The sequence below is a fragment of the Hoplias malabaricus genome, chromosome 7, assembly GCF_029633855.1.
Source record: "Hoplias malabaricus isolate fHopMal1 chromosome 7, fHopMal1.hap1, whole genome shotgun sequence".
Taxonomy (NCBI): Eukaryota; Metazoa; Chordata; class Actinopteri; order Characiformes; family Erythrinidae; genus Hoplias; species Hoplias malabaricus.
The window spans coordinates 46,403,538-46,423,497 of NC_089806.1; the positions used below are offsets into that span (position 1 = coordinate 46,403,538).

Consider the following 19,960-nt stretch of genomic DNA (forward strand, 5'->3'; position numbering starts at 1 on the left):
TATATATATATATATATATATATATATATATATATATGTATATATAGAGTCTTTAGGCTTAATGTAGTGACTCTCTACTTGTATTATTAACTTTTAGGAAGAATGCAGTATGTAACTGATTATGTAAATTAATGTTACAAGATTTGTTACAATGCTACAACGTTATATCTAACAGGCCGAATAAGCTATCTGAATATGCTAACGCTAGTGGAGAAATAGTAGTTTGAGCTAGCGGAGGCAAGGCACATCTAACAGGCCAAAGATGCTAATGCTAGCAGAGACATAGTAACATAAGCTAGCAGAGACAAGGCATGTTTGCCAGACCGAATATGCTAATGCTAGCGAAAAAATTAGTAGCTTGAGCTAGTGGAGACAAGGCACATATGCCAGTCTGAATATGCTAATGCTAGCGGAGAAATAGTAGCTTGATCTAGCGGAGGCAAGGCACATCTAACAGGCCGAATATGCTAACACTAGCAGATATATAGTAGCATAAGCTAGCAAAGACAAGGCATGTTTGCCAGACCGAATATGCTAATGCTAGTGGAAATATAGGAGCTTGAGCTGGTGGAGACAAGGCACGTTTGCCAGTCTGAATATGCTAACGCTAGCGGAGAAATAGTAGCTTGAGCTAGCGGAGGCAAGGTACATTTGCCAGTCCGAATATTCCAATGCTAGCAGAGATATAGTAGTTTGAGCTAGTGGAGACAAGGCACATCTAACAGGCTGAATATGCGAATGCTAGCAGAGACATAGTAGCATAAGCTAGCGGAGACAAGGCACATTTGCCAGTCTGAATATGCTAATGCTAGCTGAAAAATAGTAGCTTGAGCTAGCGGAGACAAGGCACATTTGCCAGTCCGAATATGCTGACGCTAGCGGAGAAATAGTAGCATAAGCTAGAGGAGACAAAGCACGTTTGCCAGTCTGAATATGCTTATCGCTAGCAGAGACATAGTAGCATAAGCTAGCGGAGTCAAGGCACGTTTGCCAGACTGAATATGCTAACGCTAGTGGAGAAATACTAGTTTGAGCTAGCAGAGGCAAGGCACATCTAACAGGCCAAATATGCTAATGCTACCAGAGACATAGTAGCATAAGCTAGCGAAGACAAGGCATGTTTGCCAGACCGAATATGCTAACTCTAGCGGAGACATAGTAGCATTAGCTAGTGGAGACAAGGCACGTTTGAAAGTCTGAATATGCTAACGCTAGAGGAGAAATAGTAGCTTGAGCTAGCGGAGGCAAGGCACATCTAACAGGCTGATTATGCTAATGCTAGCAGAGACATAGTAGCATAACCTAACGAAGACAAGGCATGTTTGCCAGACCGAATATGCTAATGCTAGCTGCAAAATAGTAGCTTGAGCTAGCGGAGGCAAGGCACGTTTGCCAGTCTGAATATGCTAACGCTAGCGGAGACATAATAGCATAAGCTAGCGGAGACAAGGCACATTTGAAAGTCTGAATATGCTAACGCTAGCGGAGAAATAGTAGCTTGAGCTAGCGGAGGCAAGGCACGTTTGCCAGTCTGAACATGCTAACGCTAGCGGAGACATAGTAGCATAAGCTAGTGGAGACAAGGAACATTTGAAAGTCTGAATATGCTAACGCTAGCGGAGAAATAGTAGCTTGAGCTAGTGGAGGCAAGGCACATCTAACAGGCTGAATATGCTAATGCTAGCAGACACATAGTACACATAGCAGTGTACACACACACACACACACACACACCCCTTACTTAGATCCTTGTTTTATAACGTAGTGTATTTCCCCACTGCTCTAAATCAGTGTGCAACATGTAAATAAAAACAACTCACAATGATGTGGAAATCATTTAAACCCTACATTTAATTTAAAATCAATTAAAAACTGAGAGAGAAAACGGACACAACACAGAATCACAAAGACATTTCAGTTTTTTTACATTTTAAACATTTTAATAAAAATATTTGTGTTAGTGTGTGTCTGAAAATGTGATATTGTGTGTGTGTGTGTGTGTGCGTGTGTGTGTGTACGAGAGAGTGTGTCTATTCTGTCTCACACAGACGCACTGAGGAGTCATCATCCCAGACCCTAAACCCAGCGTAGAGGGGCTCAGTGAATGTGGAGGTGAGTGTGTGTAAGTGTGTGAGTGTGTGTGTGTGAGGTGAGATGGTGTAGAAGGACAGAGTGCCGGACCCCCAGTCCAGATACACTCCGACTCTGTTAGAATGAGAGGGGGAGTGTATCTCAGTGCCCTGATTATTGTGACTGACCCAGTATCTGTTCTCAGAGCAGAACAGACTCCAGGAGAATTTATTGAATCCAAACTCACTCTCAGCTCCTCCTCCTTTCCTCCTGATTCCTCTGTACGACACTGAGATATCAACCCCCCCCCGCCCCCCGCACCTCCACTCCACCTCCCAGTAACAGCGTCCAGTTAAACTCTCCACACTCAGAACCTGAGGATAAACATCAAATCTCTCCGGATGACCTGGATACGACTGAGTCTTCTTCACACGCTCCACCTTCCTGTTTCCCTCAGACAGAGAGAGAACAGTGTGTGCTGTGTTTGGATCCAGAGTCAGATCACTGTAATCTGTACACACACACACACACACACACACACACACACACATTTACAAACAATACTATACATGTGTTTTTACTATATATTTATGTTAGTGTAAGTGTGTGTGTGTGTGTATAATGTGTATGTGCGTGTTAGTGTGTGTGTGTGTGTGTATAGTGTGTATGTGCGTGTTAGTGTATAGTGTGTGTGTGTGTGTGTATAGTTTGTGTGTGTGTGTGTGTGTGTGTGTGTGTGTGTGTGTATAGTGTGTGTATAGTGTGTGTGTGTGTGTGTAGTGTGTGTTTGTGTGTGTATAGTGTGTGTGTGTGTGTATAGTGTGTGTGTGTGTGTATAGTGTGTGCTTGTGTGTGTATAGTGTGTGTGTGTATAGTGTGTGTGTGTTAGTGTGTGTGTTAGTGTATAGTGTGTGTGTGTGTGTGTGTGTGTGTGTATCTTACATTTCTTCAGTCCTGGTCTCATTCTGCTGATTCCTCCATGTTGGACTCTAAAGATCAAACACACACATTTATAAACTCATTAAACTCCACATCAACCTGAAACTAGGGCTGTGACCATAAGAGCATTCCCCCAACACCGGGGTCATGTGATGCCCCCCGCGGGGTTCAGCTCCTCCCCCTCATCACCGCAGTGGGGGGCTTTACTTCTATGGTTTTACAGCTCAAACTTACAGGAGTGTGTTCACCAATCAGCCACAACATTATGAACACGTCCTTGTTTCTACACTCACTGTCCTCTCTCTCAGCTCCACCGTCCACACGCCAGTCACTCTGTAGTTCTACAGTTACACACCGTGACCACTCACTGTCCTCTCTCTCAGCTCCACCGTCCACACGCCGGTCACGCTGTAGTTCTACAGTTACACACCGTGTCACTCACTGTCCTCTCTCTCAGCTCCACCGTCCACACACCGGTCACTCTGTAGTTCTACAGTTACACACCGTGTCCACTCACTGTCCTCTCTCTCAGCTCCACCGTCCACAAGCCGGTCACTCTGTAGTTCTACAGTTACACACCGTGTCACTCACTGTCCTCTCTCTCAGCTCCACCATCCACACGCCGGTCACGCTGTAGTTCTACAGTTACACAACGTGTCACTCATTGTCCTCTCTCTCAGCTCCACCGTCCACATGCCGGTCACTCTGTAGTTCTACAGTTACACACCGTGTCACTCACTGTCCTCTCAGCTCCACCGTCCACACGCTGGTCACTCTGTAGTTTTACAGTTACACAACGTGTCCACTCACTGTCCTCTCTCTCAGCTCCACCGTCCACACACCGGTCACTCTGTAGTTCTACAGTTACGCACAGTGTCACTCACTGTCCTCTCAGCTCCACCGTCCACAAGCCGATCACTCTGTAGTTCTACAGTTACGCACAGTGTCACTCACTGTCCTCTCAGCTCCACCGTCCACAAGCCGATCACTCTGTAGTTCTACAGTTACACACCGTGTCACTCACTGTCCTCTCAGCTCCGCCGTCCACACGCCGGTTACTCTGTAGTTCTAGAGTTACACACCGTTTCCACTCACTGTCCACTCTCTCAGCTCCACCGTCCACACGCCGGTCACTCTGTAGTTCTACAGTTACACACCGTGTCCACTCACTGTCCTGTCTCTCAGCTCCAGCGTCAACACGCCGGTCACTCTGTAGAGAGCAGTGTGTGTGTGTGTAAAACTCACTGTAGTTTCTCCAGTGCAAAGTGTGGATCCTGCAGTAGATCAGAGAGCAGCTTCCCTCCAGAGTCTCCTGGGTGATTGTAACTCAGATCCATTTCTCTCAGGTGGGAGGGATTAGATTTCAGAGCTGTAGCCAGAGAACAATAGCCTTCATCTGTAATCATACACCCAGACAATCTGCAGAAAGGAACAGATGGAGTTTACACAGAGTAACAACAGCTGTAGTACAGTACACACAAACACACACATCACTAAACTCTGTTTAAAATGAGTCAATGCTGTTACACACCACAGCTAAAATGACATAGTACTTTTTTTAACTTTGAATTAGTACGTGTTAAAATATATATTTTATTCTGGGAAGCAAGAGATAGGTATAAAACATTCAGAATTGATCCAAGACAAAGTAGAAGTCATTCTCATCTGGACAGTGAGTCTGAGTGAAGATATTGTTAAATGAGGCGTACATGATATTACATTGCACTGTTACACCAAACAGCTACATAACATATTAAAATAGAGGGTGAAAGTTCAATAATGTTCGTGAATTTGGCTTTGAATTGTTGCAGGGTAAAAACACACAAACGGATGAATGTGAGATGTGATGGGTCTTGGTGTGCCCGGGTCCGAACATTTGAAATCTTGTGGCCATAGCTTTAAAATTGACCGACTTAGAGCCGGTTGACATTTTGTCCAATGAATTTCTATGGGAAACATTCCCACTTTAGAAGCTCGTATTTTGAAATCTGTAGGTCGGATCTCTCTAAAAAGCACAAGCCCGAGTTGGCACAGGATCTATGACTATGTGAAGTTTCGTAGCTGTAGCATGAGAACCCTAGGAGGAGTAGCATTTTACATTTTGCGAATAGAATAATAATAAGGAAATGAAAGAAAAGATAAGATTTCATAGAACAGTAATGTGGCTTTGACAAATTTTACCTGAGAGTTTCCAGTTTACAGAGTGAACTCTTCAGTCCAGCAGAGAGCAGCTCCACTCCTGAATCCTGTAGGTCATTGTTACTGAGGTCCAGCTCTTTCAGGGAGGAGTTTACTGACTGTAGAGCTGATCCCAGAGTTTCACAGGAGTCCTTGGTGAGATTACACCCAGCAAGTCTGTAAAAACAGAGTAAATACAGCATGTGGTGTGATGATATGGCGTGATGAATAGATCCATTCCTTTTGAAACTAAAAAATGTTCACTGAATTGTTGTAGCCTGATATTTCCTCTTCAGTGTTTAACCTCCTGACTGCTAGAGTGCGCTGCTGTACTGTCTTCTGTCATTAGACTCTCCCACCTCATTGTAAACAAGTAACTTCAGAATGCACTGCTAACGTTAGCATTAGTGAACCTATCTGATGGCATTGGCCAAATATGGCATGAGCTCCAGCAAATTTCTAGAGAAACGCCTGAGTATCAGGTCCGGAGATGTCCTGGAGTCGTACTTTAACATGGAGCGCACTGTGAGAGATTTTCTGCATCAGGTGTGTTCTCACAGTGGGAGATGAAGCGTGGAGCAGCACTTGTGCAGGAGAATCATTTCTCGCTCTGTTCTCACATGCGCTGATTCTGATTTTACCAGTCCGGGTAATGTCCACAATGAATGTTGTGTTTGTTTCTGTGTGAAAGCTAGAGTGGCTCCCGTAGTGTACAGAGCTGAAGTGTGGGCTTATTGTGGATTTTTGGATTCCACAACAAAGGCAATACATACTACATACATGCTCACCTGCATATGTATTTTTTGTTTTGTTTATTTTTAGGAATCTTGCAATCGCTTTCATTTCTAAGATAAAAATTTCTGATTATTTTAAATATATTGAATCGTAACCCCTGTATCGTGATATGTATCGTATCACCACATTCTCACACAGCCCTACTGGAATATGTTTTATCATTAAAATTAACATAAACTAACAAAGCTAGTGTTGGTAATTAATAAATTGGTATTTGCTGATGTGTGTGTAGTGCACAGTGTGATCATGACTGTAACTAGCTACGAGGACACAGAGGTCCGGACCTCGGTTGTGTTTTTACGTTTTCCCCATCTCCCATATTTCTAGGACTTGGGTTTTCAACAGACTTTGGTCTGGATGTTTTTGCTAGATCTGGCAACCCTGCTCTCAGTTTGTTGGTAGAATTGCCATCCTGCTCTCACAAGACCTTTCAATTAGTAACCATCTTTAAGTGCTTGTTGAGAGGTATGTTAAGTTATGTTCTCTAACTGCAGCACCATTAGCTGAGCAGACTAATACCTGTCAGGTTATGCTACTTTGTCAGATCGTGCTACCCAGTGTGTATTTACAGGTTTAACTCAGAAAATACAAAATGTACGACATCTTAACACAGGATATAAACTGAATAATACAAAATGCTTTCAGCAGTTAAATGTTTTTTTTTGTAATGTTATATTTATCTTAAATCACTTTATAAAATAATCCAACACAATTAAAACTGTAAGTATCATATCTTGTAATTTATCTAAACATGATTCCAGCATCAGTTATTTATATAAGTTACACATTTCTGTATCGTAATCGCTTGCTTCCGGCTTTAAACACTTATTATTAAAAGTAACGTGATATGATGTAATCTATGCAGTATATTAGTACATTATAAGAACATGAACAGTTTTAATTACTGCATTAATACAGTCATTTTGATTGGTCATTCAGTTTATTACTAATATTATTACTAATATAATGCATGGTGTTTGTGATTATAATAGTATTTTATGTTTTTTTTAGTAATCAGTGAGGAGAAGTGAGAGGAGGATGAACTCACACAGTGAGAGACAGACAGAGAGGGAAACGTAAAACAAAATACATAGTCTAAGTGGGGTCAAAGCAGTTTATGGGAGTATTGACGGGTAACAATTTAGAAGTCAGCATTAGAAGTTGTAAACATTTGGCATTGTGAAGTGAAGTGAGTTTTCATTCCCGCAGTGTGGACCTCACTAAAACTTTAATTCTAGTCACAGCCCTGAGTGTGAGTGTGTGCACTTGTGGTGTTTTAAGTAGAGCCTGTTTACTCTTTAACTCTATTCAACAACATGGACATTGACTACAATTTCATTTGAATTACTAACTGTTTTGATGTTGTTTTTTATAAAGCCACTGTAACATGGAGTAGGAAGGAGCAGGTGATTTCATGTCACTGTTAACTGTTAATGTTTGAGATGTGAATGTTTAATATCAAAAATAGCAGGTGAAAAACAAAGTTACAGTTGGAAACAAACAGGTCAAAATGTCAGTAAAAAAAACACCAGGCTGACTACATGGTGTCAGGATCTATTCGTTCTGTGCTTTGGTCTTGTGTCTATTTTCACTTGTGTTACCTTTAGTCTCGCCCCACACCTGTGAGTGGGGTCACATTATCCCAGTTATATTCACTATTTAAAGTGTGTCTTGGTGTCTGTGTTCTGCAGTTCATTGTCATCGTTAGTCTTAGTGTTCATGGTTTACGTCTTTAGAGTCTAGAGTTCATCTGTTGTGTGTTTTAAATGTTTTCTCATCTCAGACTATCCTTCAGCAAAAATGTATTAAAAAAATGAAGTGAGATTCCTTTTTCAGCTCAGACCCCAGGATTTTCCTCCAAAGCGTGTCACAGGAAGTGAGCGGCAGAGCTACGAAAGAGGACCATTACAGAGTAGTTTCTCAAGGAAAGGATAGAAAAATTATGTTGTGATTTCAAAGTAAAAAAATAAACATATTTGTAAAACGTATTTGTATTTTCATTTTGTTGTCTTCACTTCAGTTTTAATGTTGTCAGGATTTCCCTCCCATATCGGGTGGAGGACAGATGTCCACATTCATGTGATCACCCGTGGAGACATGGGAGTTGTAGTGAGGGACAGATGAGAGAGGACGGTGAGAAAGAAAAATCAAACAGTGAAAGGATTTCAGACAATGAGAGAAAATTCAGCAGTAAATCTAAAAGTATAATAAACATTTATTAATGATGAACTCACACAGCTTTTCTGGACACTTTGATCACTGGCAGCAGTCTCAGAACACCTTCCTCTGATGGATTATATTTCCTCAGGTCAAACTCATCTAGTTCTTCTTCTGAATTCAGCAACACAAACGCCACAGCTGACCACTGATCAGGAGAGAACCTGACTCCACTGAGAGAACCTCCTCTGTTCAGGTATTCCTGGACTTCCTGCACTAGAGAGTGATCGTTCAGTTCATTCAGACAGTGGAACAGATTGATGGTTTTCTCTGGAGAGGGATTCTCCTTGATCTTCTCCTTGATGTACTGGACTGTCTCCTCTCTGCTGTGTGATCTGATTCCTGTCTGAGTCAGTATTCCTCGTAAGAGAGTCTGATTGGACTCCAGTGAGAGACCAAGAAGGAACCGGAGGTAAAGGTCCAGGTGTCCATTCTCACTCTGTAAGGCCTTGTCCACTGCAGTCTTCAGGACCTCTGACATGGTGGATGCTCTGAAGATCCCAGAGAGATCAGTGGAACTAAAACTAACTGTTCTGAGGGACTTTCTGAAGATAGTAAGGAGCCCAGGCTTCAGCTCATTTCTGTTGTTGGAGGTGAAGTAGAGTAGTGCATATAAAGCAGCCAGAAACTCCTGGACACTCAGGTGGACAAAGCTGAACACCTTCCCCAGGTGCAGCCCAAACTCCTCTCTGAAGATCTGGGTACAGACTCCTGAGTACACTGACACTTCTCTGACATCAATGCCACACTCTCTCAGGTCGTCCTCGTAGAAAATCAGATTGCCTTTCTCCAGCTGTTGGAACGCCAGTTTTCCCAGAGCCAGGACACTCTCTCTAGTTTTCTGAAGATCAACCTCCTGTTTTCTCTGGTACTTTTGTTCCTTGTGTTTGATCTGAAAGATCAGGAAGTGTGTGAACATTTGAGTCAGAGTCTTGGGGGTCTCTCCACCCTCTGCTCCACCCAAAACTCTCTCTAGAACCGTGGCTGAGATCCAGCAGAAGACTGGGATGTGGCACATGATGTAGAGGCTTCTGCAGGACTTGATGTGGGAGATGATTTGATTGGCCAGGCTCTGGTCACTGATCCTCTTCCTGAAGTACTCTTCTTTCTGAGAGTCACTGAACCCTCGTACCTCTGTTACCTGGGCGACACACTCAGGAGGGATCTGATTGGTTGCCGCTGGTCGAGAGGTGATCCAGAGGAGAGCAGAGGGAAGCAGATTCCCCTTGATGAGGTTTGTCAGCAGCACATCCACTGAGGCTAACTGTGTTACATCCCACAATCCCTCATTGTTCTGGAAATCCAGAGGAAGTCGACACTCGTCCAGACCGTCAAAGATGAACAGGACTCTGTAGAGATCATAGTCTCTTGGTTTTAATTCTTTTGTGTCTCTGAAAAACTGATGAAGAAGCTCCATCAGACTGAGCCTTTTCTCCTTCATCAGGTTCAGCTCTCTGAAAGGAAGTGGAAATATGAAGAGGACGTCCTGGTTTTCTCTTCCTTCGGCCCAGTCCAGAATGAACTTCTGCACAGAGACTGTTTTTCCAATTCCAGCCACTCCTTTAGTCAGCACAGTTCTGATGGCTTTATCTTTAAAGAGCTGGCTGCATTTGATGGGTTTCTCCTGTGCTGCTGGTCTCCTGGACACTGTCTCAATCTGTCTGACCTCATGTTCAGTATTGACCTCTCCACTCCCTCCCTCTGTGATGTACAGATCTGTGTAGATCTCATTCAGAAGAGCTGAGCTTCCAGGATTAGAGACTCCTTCATTAATCTTCTGGAACTTCTCCTTCAGGGTTGATTTCAGCTTTCGATGAGAAGAAGGAGCCAGTTCTAATTAAAAAAAGAGGGAACAATCACAATAACAAAACATTTTTTTTATTAAATTAAACCTAAAAGTTCTTCAGCTGTAGTTTATTTATATTTGAGAATATATTTTCACAGAACAAATACTCACACAATGAAAATGTATTTGTGATTAATTTTATTAATATTCCATCGTGATGATCCTTAGATCTGCTTCTATTAAAGTGTCTAAAGAGTAAAGACAGGACCCTGAAGTCTTACTGCTCTGCAGTGTGTGAGCGAGGTGTGTGTGGTTCATGGTCCTCAGGACGTTCAGTGTGATCTTCATCACTCCGTCTCTAACACCATCCTCCTCCTCCTCCTCACTCTCAGAGCATGCTGGGTAATCCTCACTCAGCAGCTTCATAAACCTCTTCAGATGATTCTTCACCACAGAGATCACTCTCTGCTCCAGCTCCTGATTAAAATAGAAATATTAACACAGAGTCTGTCAGACAGTGCAGTGTGAGCTGAGGGGTGGAAGTGATGATAAAATGATTTATATTTTATTATTCTAAGAAAATCCAGAATCACTGTCCATCACCAAACTCTACATCACTCTCCATCATAACACTGCTACAGTGAATAAACAGTAGCCTTTATTACTGTCCTATAATAACAACACTGGAACACACACACACACACACCTCCAGTGTTTTACACACACACCTTGAATATTGACTCCATATTCTTCCTGGTCCTGTCAGGAGTCTTCTTCTGGACTCTGTGGAGAATCAGAACACAGACTGAATAATATGGAGAACCTGATTAATACATTACATCATCAGATATTACTAATTATTCAGACTGTTCTGGATCCATATTCAGTAGGAAATCCTAGATATATAATGAAGGTTCCACTGCCGTTATAACACACAGAGTTCAGCTGCACAGATCAGCAGGGTCTAATCTTCTCCACAAAGAGGCGCTGTTACTGCAGCTTTTCATTCCAATAAAGCAGAAACACACCTGATTCCACTCCTTCATCAGTTCATCTTCAAACAGTGGATCATGTGCGCTCCTGTTTCTGAAAATCTCATCTGTTTAGTTCTCATCAGATCTTCAGTTAGGACTGAACTGAGGACAGTAGCTATTACAGAATAAGAGTCCCTGTGTTTATGATCTTATCCTAGTGTTACAGAAGAATCAGAACTGGACAAAATGTCCTCAGCTCTGTCCGACACGTCCACTTCAGTTTCATTTAATATATCTTTAACTGATTCTTAGTTAAACACAGACTGAACATCTACATAGCTCTGGACTGTCTTTCTCCACTGTGTCCTCTCACGCTCTTAGAGCAAGAGGAGTTCTAACCTTCTTTATCTGTTCATTTATCACTCATCAGTGTTTCACTGAAGGACAGTAACTCACTCTGGATCAGAGGGTACAGCTCCACTGCTGAAAACAGTAGGATCCATGGACCGGTCACTCTTCATAGACACACAGCTGGGTCCTCCTCCTTCTTTACTGAATTTAAGAGGTTGATCCATGGACTGGTCACTCTTCATAGACACACAGCTGGGTTCTCCTCCTTCTTTACTGAATTTAAGAGGTTGATCCATGGACTGGTCACTCTTCATAGACACGCAGCTGGGTTCTCCTCCTTCTTTACTGAATTTAAGAGGTTGATCCATGGACTGGTCACTCTTCATAGACACACAGCTGGGTTCTCCTACCCCAGTGATGACTTTAGGAGGGTCCTCCATGATCTGGTCACTCTTTACAGAAACACAGCTGGACACTGGAGAATCTGCTCTCTGGGTTTCAGTCCTGTGGATATTAAACAGAGTGAACAGGACAGTAGACTGAGTAAGAGAACACAGGAAGGGATACTGTACGTATTCAGACCCAGTGGTGTGTACAGACTCTGGTAGGAGTTCAGGGAGAGAGGGGGGAGTGGTCAGATTCTCCTAGTTCTCTTTACTGTGTTACACCTGTGTAAAATAGACTGACTGTTACTGAGAGCTGTAGTTGTGAGAGAACTGTAGGAATCCCATGGATACGACGTGTTATCAGGGAGCACTCAAAGCAGATAAGACCACCATCTCTGGAGTTAATACCTGACTGGTTTATACACACTCACACACACACACACACACATAGTGGGATAAAAGGCTGTAACGACGCATGTGGCCCAACGTGTTGTTTCTGTTACAGGCAATACTGGTTATCTGGGGACATCTGCATCTAGAACTATGTAAAGACTAGTTTTCTGTATCTACTGCCTGTGTTAACTTTCTGTGCTCTGTTCTGATTGGCTGTTGAAGGGTCTCATTCTGACTTTAGTTCCCGATTGACACTGCTACTGCACCGGGCTCTGCAGACTACAGCCGAGCAGCACAGACTCAGACTGACTGGAGATCAGGGTTAAAATGGAGCTAAAAGTGGTGTAGTGTGACCCCAGTGTGAGTCGTACATTCTACTGGAACGGCAGGTCATTCAGACTGTTTTCCTCATCCTGTTCTCCATGAAGACAATCCTGTTTATCTCTGCTGATAAAGGAGAGACACTGGAGGCCAAGAGACTGAACTGTACAGTGTTTAGTAACTGGTACCGCAAGAGCCTTCTCAGTTATTACAACTCTTAATCTATGTCTTTTCACTGTCCTTTTACTGATGTAACACTGTGCACTGCTCTCTCTCTCTCTCTAAACCAAATATATTATATTATAAATATAATACAGTAAAGAAATATTAATTTATTAAACTAATTCTGACTCTAGAGCTGCTGGAGTTACTCCTTTAAATACAAACACACTCAGTAACACTGCACTGACCACAGTCCCTCACTGATTTACCTCACTGCAACTCTTACATCTCTGAAGTGTGTGTCTCAATCTGTTTACATGTGTGTATTCTGTGCGGTTCAGTGTGTGTGCGAGCCACAGGGGTCTGTTTGTGAAGGAGACCCTCACTGCTCCCCGTGTGAGTCAGCTGGAAATATCAATACTATCAGCTGCTGGAGACACCAAAACCCCAAGAGGAATCCTCCCTCCATCACACCACCTGAACCTCCCAGCAGCCATGGAGAAGCTGGTATCGTACTCCAGATCATAAACACCTCACTCATGTCAAGGGCTATTTCATTAAAAACTGTATAGTTCTGATAATTAACCACAGACCAATTTCTAATTCTTCAGCACGTCACTAACTACCCCTGTCCCCCTGACTTCCGGGTTACGAGAGATACGCTGGCGCGTTTGGCTGCCGCTTCTCCCCCGGTGATAAAGTTTTTAACAGTTTTAAAGTTTGTATTCAGTTTTTCTGCCCACTGTGTGCAAAAGTGCTGTGGAACCAAACACACTATCGAAGTTTGTACTGGATTTACTGTAATATGAGCCTTGGATTTCTCCTTGTGGCTCTGAGCTCTCTTAGAGTTTAGCGTCCATGACTGTGCTTAACATCTGCCGCGAGAGCACCTGTGTTGCCCGTGCTATGTGGATTATTTCGGGTTTATTTCTCTGGCTTCTACTGGGTTGTTACGGCTGCAACATCCATTGTGGCCTTATCATGACGACAAGGAGGATAAGGTACTCTTTTGGTGAACTTTTTACGCTCTGAAATGCACAGTGTAAAACTCCTGCTCCTCTATTGATCCATCGTCACCTTGGTATTTTGCGACGACCTAAATATTGTCATCGGGGTCTTGGTCGGACTTATAACTACTATCTGCACCCCAACAATATTCCCTCGCTGTGGTCATCGTGTCGCCGTAAATCTTCCCAGGCGACGGCAGGCTGAACTGATCACGCGAATAACCGGAACCTGTGTTACGTGTCTACAACATCTCTACACGCTCCGAGCACTGATTATAATCTTAAATGTGCTTTGTTCAATGTTCGTTCCTTAAATAATAAAGCAATGTTTGTCGCTGATATTATCCAGGAACATGACATTGACCTGCTCTGTCTCACGGAAACCTGGCAGCGACCCAATGAGTATTTCACGCTCAATCAGACTCTGCCTCCACATTATCAATACGTGGATAAACCTCGTTTAACTGGACGAGGAGGAGGACTTGCAGTGGTGTACAGCCCTGGCCTCAAAGTTAAAACAGTTTTAATCCCAAATATGACATCGTTTGAGTGTTTGGCGCTGTTGGTCTCTGCTGTTAAACCTGTATTGGTTCTGCTCATATATCGTCCCCCAAAAACCTCATATGTTTTTATGGCAGAGTTTTCTGAGCTAATCTCCACACTTATTCCTGTTTATTCTGATCTGTTGCTGCTTGGTGACTTTAATATTCACATCAATTCTGGTAACTGTTTGTTTGCTAAAGAATTTCTTAATGTTTTACAGAGCTTTGATATTTCTCAGCACGTTGATTTTCCTACACATAACAAGGGCCACACCTTGGACATTGTTTGCTCTCTGGGTAAAACCCCTTTTAATGTGAGAGGCATTGATCTGTGTGTATCGGACCATAAAGCTGCGTTCTTTGACTTTCCACTATCATGTCAACAGCGAGGGCAGCGTCAATCACACCAGTTTACAGTACATTACAGTTTACAGCGTTAAAAATATCAGTCCTCCTGCTGGTATGGAGATGCTCAGTCAGAGCCCGGTACCTGATTGCTTAGATCCTGATTTGCTAGTGACCCACTACGACGAAACATCGTCACATATTTTAAACCACCTGGCACCTCTAAGAACTCGCTTGGTTACATTTTCTCAGCCTGCTCCCTGGTACACTGCTGAGCTGCGCAAGCTGAAAGCTGCTGGTCGTCAGCTTGAACGACTCTCAAACAGAACTGGCCTGACTGCATGCCCTTGCTTACAGTGATCAGGTCCTGTTTTATAAGAAAAAACTACAGGAAGCTAAAACACTCTATTATTCTGATGTTATTCATGGTGCCCACAGTAACCCTAGAGCTCTCTTTTCTACTGTTAATAAGCTATTGAGCCCTGTGAAAAGTTTCCCTATGGTTCCTTCAGCTGAACTCTGCTCTCGGTTCATGGACTTTTTCAATCATAAAATACATACAGTTTACTCTCAGTTCCAGCCCACTGCAACCAGGCTAAACATTCCACAACTATCTCCTCAGTTCAGCAGCAGCTATTTTTCCACCTTCAATACTGTAAACCAACAGCTTGTTTCACAGATTATTAATTTCTCAGGGGCAACTTCATGTCAATTAGACCCTTTTCCTACACAGCAGGTGAAAGCCTGTTCTCCATTTATCTGTCCTCTTATCACCAAGGTTATCAATGCTTCACTTAGTTCAGGAATGGTCCCAGCTTCTTTGAAACTGGCAGCTATTACTCCAGTTCTCAAGAAGCCTGGCTTAGATCCTGAGAACCTCACAAATTATAGGCCCATCTCTAATCTCTCTTTCCTTGCTAAACTGTTGGAGCGAACAGTAGCTGCTCAGTTAACAGAACATATTCAATCATGTGATCTGTTTGAGGTCTTCCAATCAGGTTTTAGGAGGAATCACAGCACTGAAACTGCTCATTAGGGTTGTCAATGACTTGCTGATGTCAGCTGACCAAGGACTGCTGAGTCTTCTTGTCCTATTGGACCTTACTGCAGCATTTGATACAGTGTGTCATATCCTTTTACTTACTCAGCTCAAAAACATGGTTGGCGTAACTGGTACTGCATTAGCATTTATGTTTGTATGTGCATTTACCTGTTATTTACTTTTTTAACTTTTTCTTTTTCTTTTTTCTTTTTATTATCTATTGTACAGTGTCCTTGGGTCTCTTGAAAGGTGCTTTCAAATAAAAATGTATTATTATTATTATTATTATTAACTGGATGGACACAACTTTCTGCAGCTGAATGAATATAAAACAGATTATTCTCTTTGGGAACAGCAGTGAGACACAGATTAGCTGCGTATCTGGACTCGAGAGCCCTCAGATCTAAAGAACTGGCTCATAACCTTGGTGTATTAATGGACTCAGATCTCAGTTTTAATCTCATGTTAAAGCAGTTACTAAATCAGCATTTTTCCATTTTAAGAACATCAGTAGATTAGAGATTTTCTGACTAAAGAAAAAGATTTTCTGACCAGAGCTGGAGAAACTTATCCATGCTTTTATTTCTAGCAGGATTGATTACTTGTAACTGAACTGGTCACTAGTCAGCTAAACAAACGTTGGTAGGTGGATTGGCGACTCAAAATTGTCCATAGGTGTATGTGTGTGTTGCCCTGTGAAGGACTGGCGCCCCCTCCGGGGTGTATTCCTGCCTTGCGTCCAATGATTCCAGGTAGACTCTGGAATCCCCTCCCCCCAGAAACAGAGACTACCTTATGTAATGCATAACATGAGATGTGTTGCTACTTGTCTTGGACAATGTCCTAGATCCACAATGGCCCTTTACAGACAAACAGTCTCTGTTTCTGGGAATGTGTGCTCCAGCTTTCTTTAAATGTATCCTGTGGATACACCAACCTTTTGCATACACCTACTGTATGTACACAAAGTCCCCCTGTCAAAGTTATGTCTCTCATGGGTCAGACAACTTAATTTTTACATTGAAAGTATTTTTTTGGATTATAACTATTGATGTTGTTTTGTGTGTATATACTTACATTCTGCAAAATATTGACAGTTGGTCAATAAAAATATTTTAAAACCTGTTAAATAACCTGCTCAAATTATTGCCTACCCCACCATTACTTCATTCAAACAGCTACATGTTCTTTCTGAGAAATTTCATTAAACTTTCAAAAGCTATTGAAATTTCTTCTCAAAAATGCATCATCATGGGCCAGCAATGGTTAAATTGACCAAAATAAGAGGTGTAGTATGTCATGTGGGTGGCACTTGTTCGAATAAAACTTGTTTAGAAACAATATCATCAAAGGTTCAAAAGTTATTGAAATTTATAATGAAAAATGTATCACCACGGGCCAGTAATGGTTAAATTTATCAAGGTAAGAGATGTAGTATACATCATGTGTGAGGTTCGTCACCTTCGTTTTTACTGTGTAGTGTAGTTTGTAAACGGTCCCTTAGCTCTCGCGGAGATGGCGGCAGCCCATAGAAAACAATATATTTCGTGTTTTTTAAATGGCAAACATTTCTGACATAAACTGAGTTGTAGCTGCTTGTCTTGGATCCCAAAAACAATACTTTCCAAGTATTAAGTCATTTGCATGCACCGTTTGGGAGCTGTTGAAGAAAGAAATCTGAATATGCGAATATGAAACCAACTTTACCGGAGTCTTCCCTTTTTATAAAGGTCTCACCGCCGTTTCCTCCCTGAGTTTAGTTTAACTCCTGGAGACTCTCGGAGTCCTGATCCTTTCTCTAATAAACTCAGGTATAAACTCACCGTGTGAAAATACAGCGCTGTTTTAGTGTCTTTCTCTCCTTCCGCTTCAGTTTCTTCTCTTCACACCGACCCCATTTTCTCCCGCGCTGAGTTTAACTCCTGAAAACTCCCAGCACCGCTTTGTTTCTCTAATAAACCCTCCATTCTTCTACACTGAAAAGATCACTGTGTGGAGGAACAGCGCTGTTTGGGTGAAATCTCTTTCTTCGTCTCCTACAGCTCCGTGTGTCTCTCCTCCTCTCTCTGTCTCTGCTTTTTACTTTCACTTCTGACTCGGGGAGTGACGGAGGCCTGCAGGGGGCACTAAAGAGAAAAATAAAGGGTGAGGAGGAGAATCTGTACAGGGTTCAGTAACCCGTCTCAGTTTATAAACCGTGTACTTTCAGATTTAATCTCAGTTCATAAACATCCAGCTCTTCTCAGTCTTCAGCGCATGCGCAGACACACGGACATATAACAACAGCCTAATACTCGATGATTTATGAGTCTGTTCCGATGTGGAATACACACTGAGTGTCCAGTATATTAGGTACACCTACGTCACACCTGCACTCACTGGTCATTTTATCATTGGAAGTGTACAAAGTGCACCTCTGCTTTTGCTCCACACTCAGCCGTGTCTCTGTGGGGGGTTTCACACTCTGTCAGTGTCAGTGCTGTGTAGAAAACGCTTCTCCACCTGAATCAGACACAGACAGGAGGGTCCTGTGGTGGTCCCTCTTCAGTCACGGCTGGCGTAGAGAGAGCTGATCGACTGTGAAGAGACAGATGTGTACAGTGTGTGTTTTACAAAGTGTGGGACACTGTCAGAAACACTGTCTCTGTGGTGGTGCCCTCAGTGAAACATACACTGTACCTTTAATTAGGAACAGAACTGGACCTTACTCTGTATTAACTGTGGATGTTAAAGTTGTGTTGACTTCATTCGCTCCGTTTCATCTCCAGGACTTTTATTGTGTTCTTTTATTCTCCACAGTTGTATAATGAAAGATTACAGAGATCCCCCTCTCCTTCTGGAGAAGAGAATGTAATGAACCTTTAGGGAACACAACTGGACTCTAACAAGTTCAAGTTGAAGAAGTTTATTGTCATTTCAGCAGTATACAGTGTTTACAGTACACAGTGAAACGAAACAATATTGGTTCCTCCAGGACCAAGGTGCTACATAAAACAATACACAACATTAAAGTGCAACTAGTGCAAAGCTAGTGCAACATAAAACAGTGCACACACATTAAAGTGCAGAAGATATGGCTAAGAAAATACAAAACAAAACAATATCCATAATATAAGTACGTGTGTGGGGGGGGGGGGCACTGCAATTTAAAGTGTATTTGTGCTGTAAACGGTAACTGGATGTAACCCTGATGTAAACAGGACATGTGTAAACAGTACACTCATTTACAGTCCAACAGACCAGTGTTTGTGTGAAGAAGTGTGTGTGTGTGTGTGTGTGTGTGTGTGTGTGTATGTGTGTGTGTGTGTGTGTGTGCGCTTCTTCAGTCCAGTCTCAGTCTCTAGGTGTTCAGGAGTCTGATAGCATGTGGGAAGAAGCTGTTACGGAGTCTGGATGTGAGGGCTCGAATGCTTCGATACCTTTTTCCAGACGGCAGTAGGTTGAAGAGTGTGTGTGAAGGGTGTGTGTGATCTCCCACAATGCTGAGTGCTTTGCGGGTGCAGCGAGTGGTGTAGATGTCTGTGATGGAGGGAAGAGACACACCGATAATCTTCTCAGCTGTCCTCACGATCCGCTGGAGGGACTTGCGATCTGCCACAGTGCAGTTCCCAAACCAGACAGTGATGCAGCTGGTCATGATGCTCTCGATGACTCCTCTGTAGAAAGTGGTGAGGATTGGAGGTGGGAGATGAACCTTCTTCAGCCTTCGCAGGAAGTAGAGGCGCTGCTGGTCTTTCTTTCTGATGTTACTGGTGTTAGTGGACCAGGTGAGATCATCCGCTAGGTGAACACCAAGGAATGTGGTATTCTTGACAATCTCCACAGCAGAGTTGTCGATGTTCAGCGGCGAGTGCTCACCCCTTGTTTTTCTGAAGTCTACAACCATCTCTTTGAACCCATCGACCTGAAACTAGGGCTGTGTTCAGCTCCTCTCCCTCATCACCTCACAGTGACCCATCTCTGTCTCTGCTCTGGACACTGTGTAAAATGCAGTAAAACTAAAATATCTCATATTTATTTAATTCCCTTGAAGCTTCATTGAGCAACAAAATCACAAAGAAGGATTTCTACTGTTCTACCATTCAGTCTCTGCCAAAAAAAAAAAAAACTAGCCATCATTTGCCTTCTCTCTGGTGATGTGTCCTCACTAAAAGCTTCCTACGAATCCCCTGACCCCAGGCCTGCTCTAATGCCTTGTACTTGGTCAATAACACCCCTTAGTTCTGATGAGCTCCTGTCTACCTGCATCACCACTTTCAGAGTCCAGCCCAGTTTGGGATTTTTGTGTGAAATTATGTAAATTTTGACTTGTTTTTTTGTGTTGATCCAATCACACAATGGAAACAAATACGTAATTGAAGTAATTTTTCCAACAAAACTGCAAACATTTTCAGACTGATGTTTTTATATTTGTTTAATTTTATTCATCAATTTATTTATAGTACATTTAAT

The 19,960-nt window shown here is 42.6% G+C and overlaps 1 protein-coding gene across 1 annotated transcript; it reads right to left on the reverse strand.

Annotated features, from left to right (window-relative positions):
• Window positions 1–1,929: 1,929 nt before the first annotated feature.
• LOC136702810 (NLR family CARD domain-containing protein 3-like) lies at window positions 1,930–17,591 on the reverse strand. The gene is made up of 9 exons (XM_066677946.1): window positions 17,332–17,591; window positions 11,416–11,814; window positions 10,714–10,768; window positions 10,267–10,462; window positions 8,217–10,032; window positions 5,191–5,364; window positions 4,255–4,428; window positions 3,013–3,059; window positions 1,930–2,581 (listed from the first exon to the last, which is right to left on the reverse strand). Exons 2-9 carry the CDS (start codon window positions 11,748–11,750, stop codon window positions 2,031–2,033), a joined length of 3,348 nt encoding a protein of 1,115 aa, XP_066534043.1. The 5' UTR covers window positions 11,751–11,814; window positions 17,332–17,591; the 3' UTR covers window positions 1,930–2,030.
• Window positions 17,592–19,960: the final 2,369 nt, after the last annotated feature.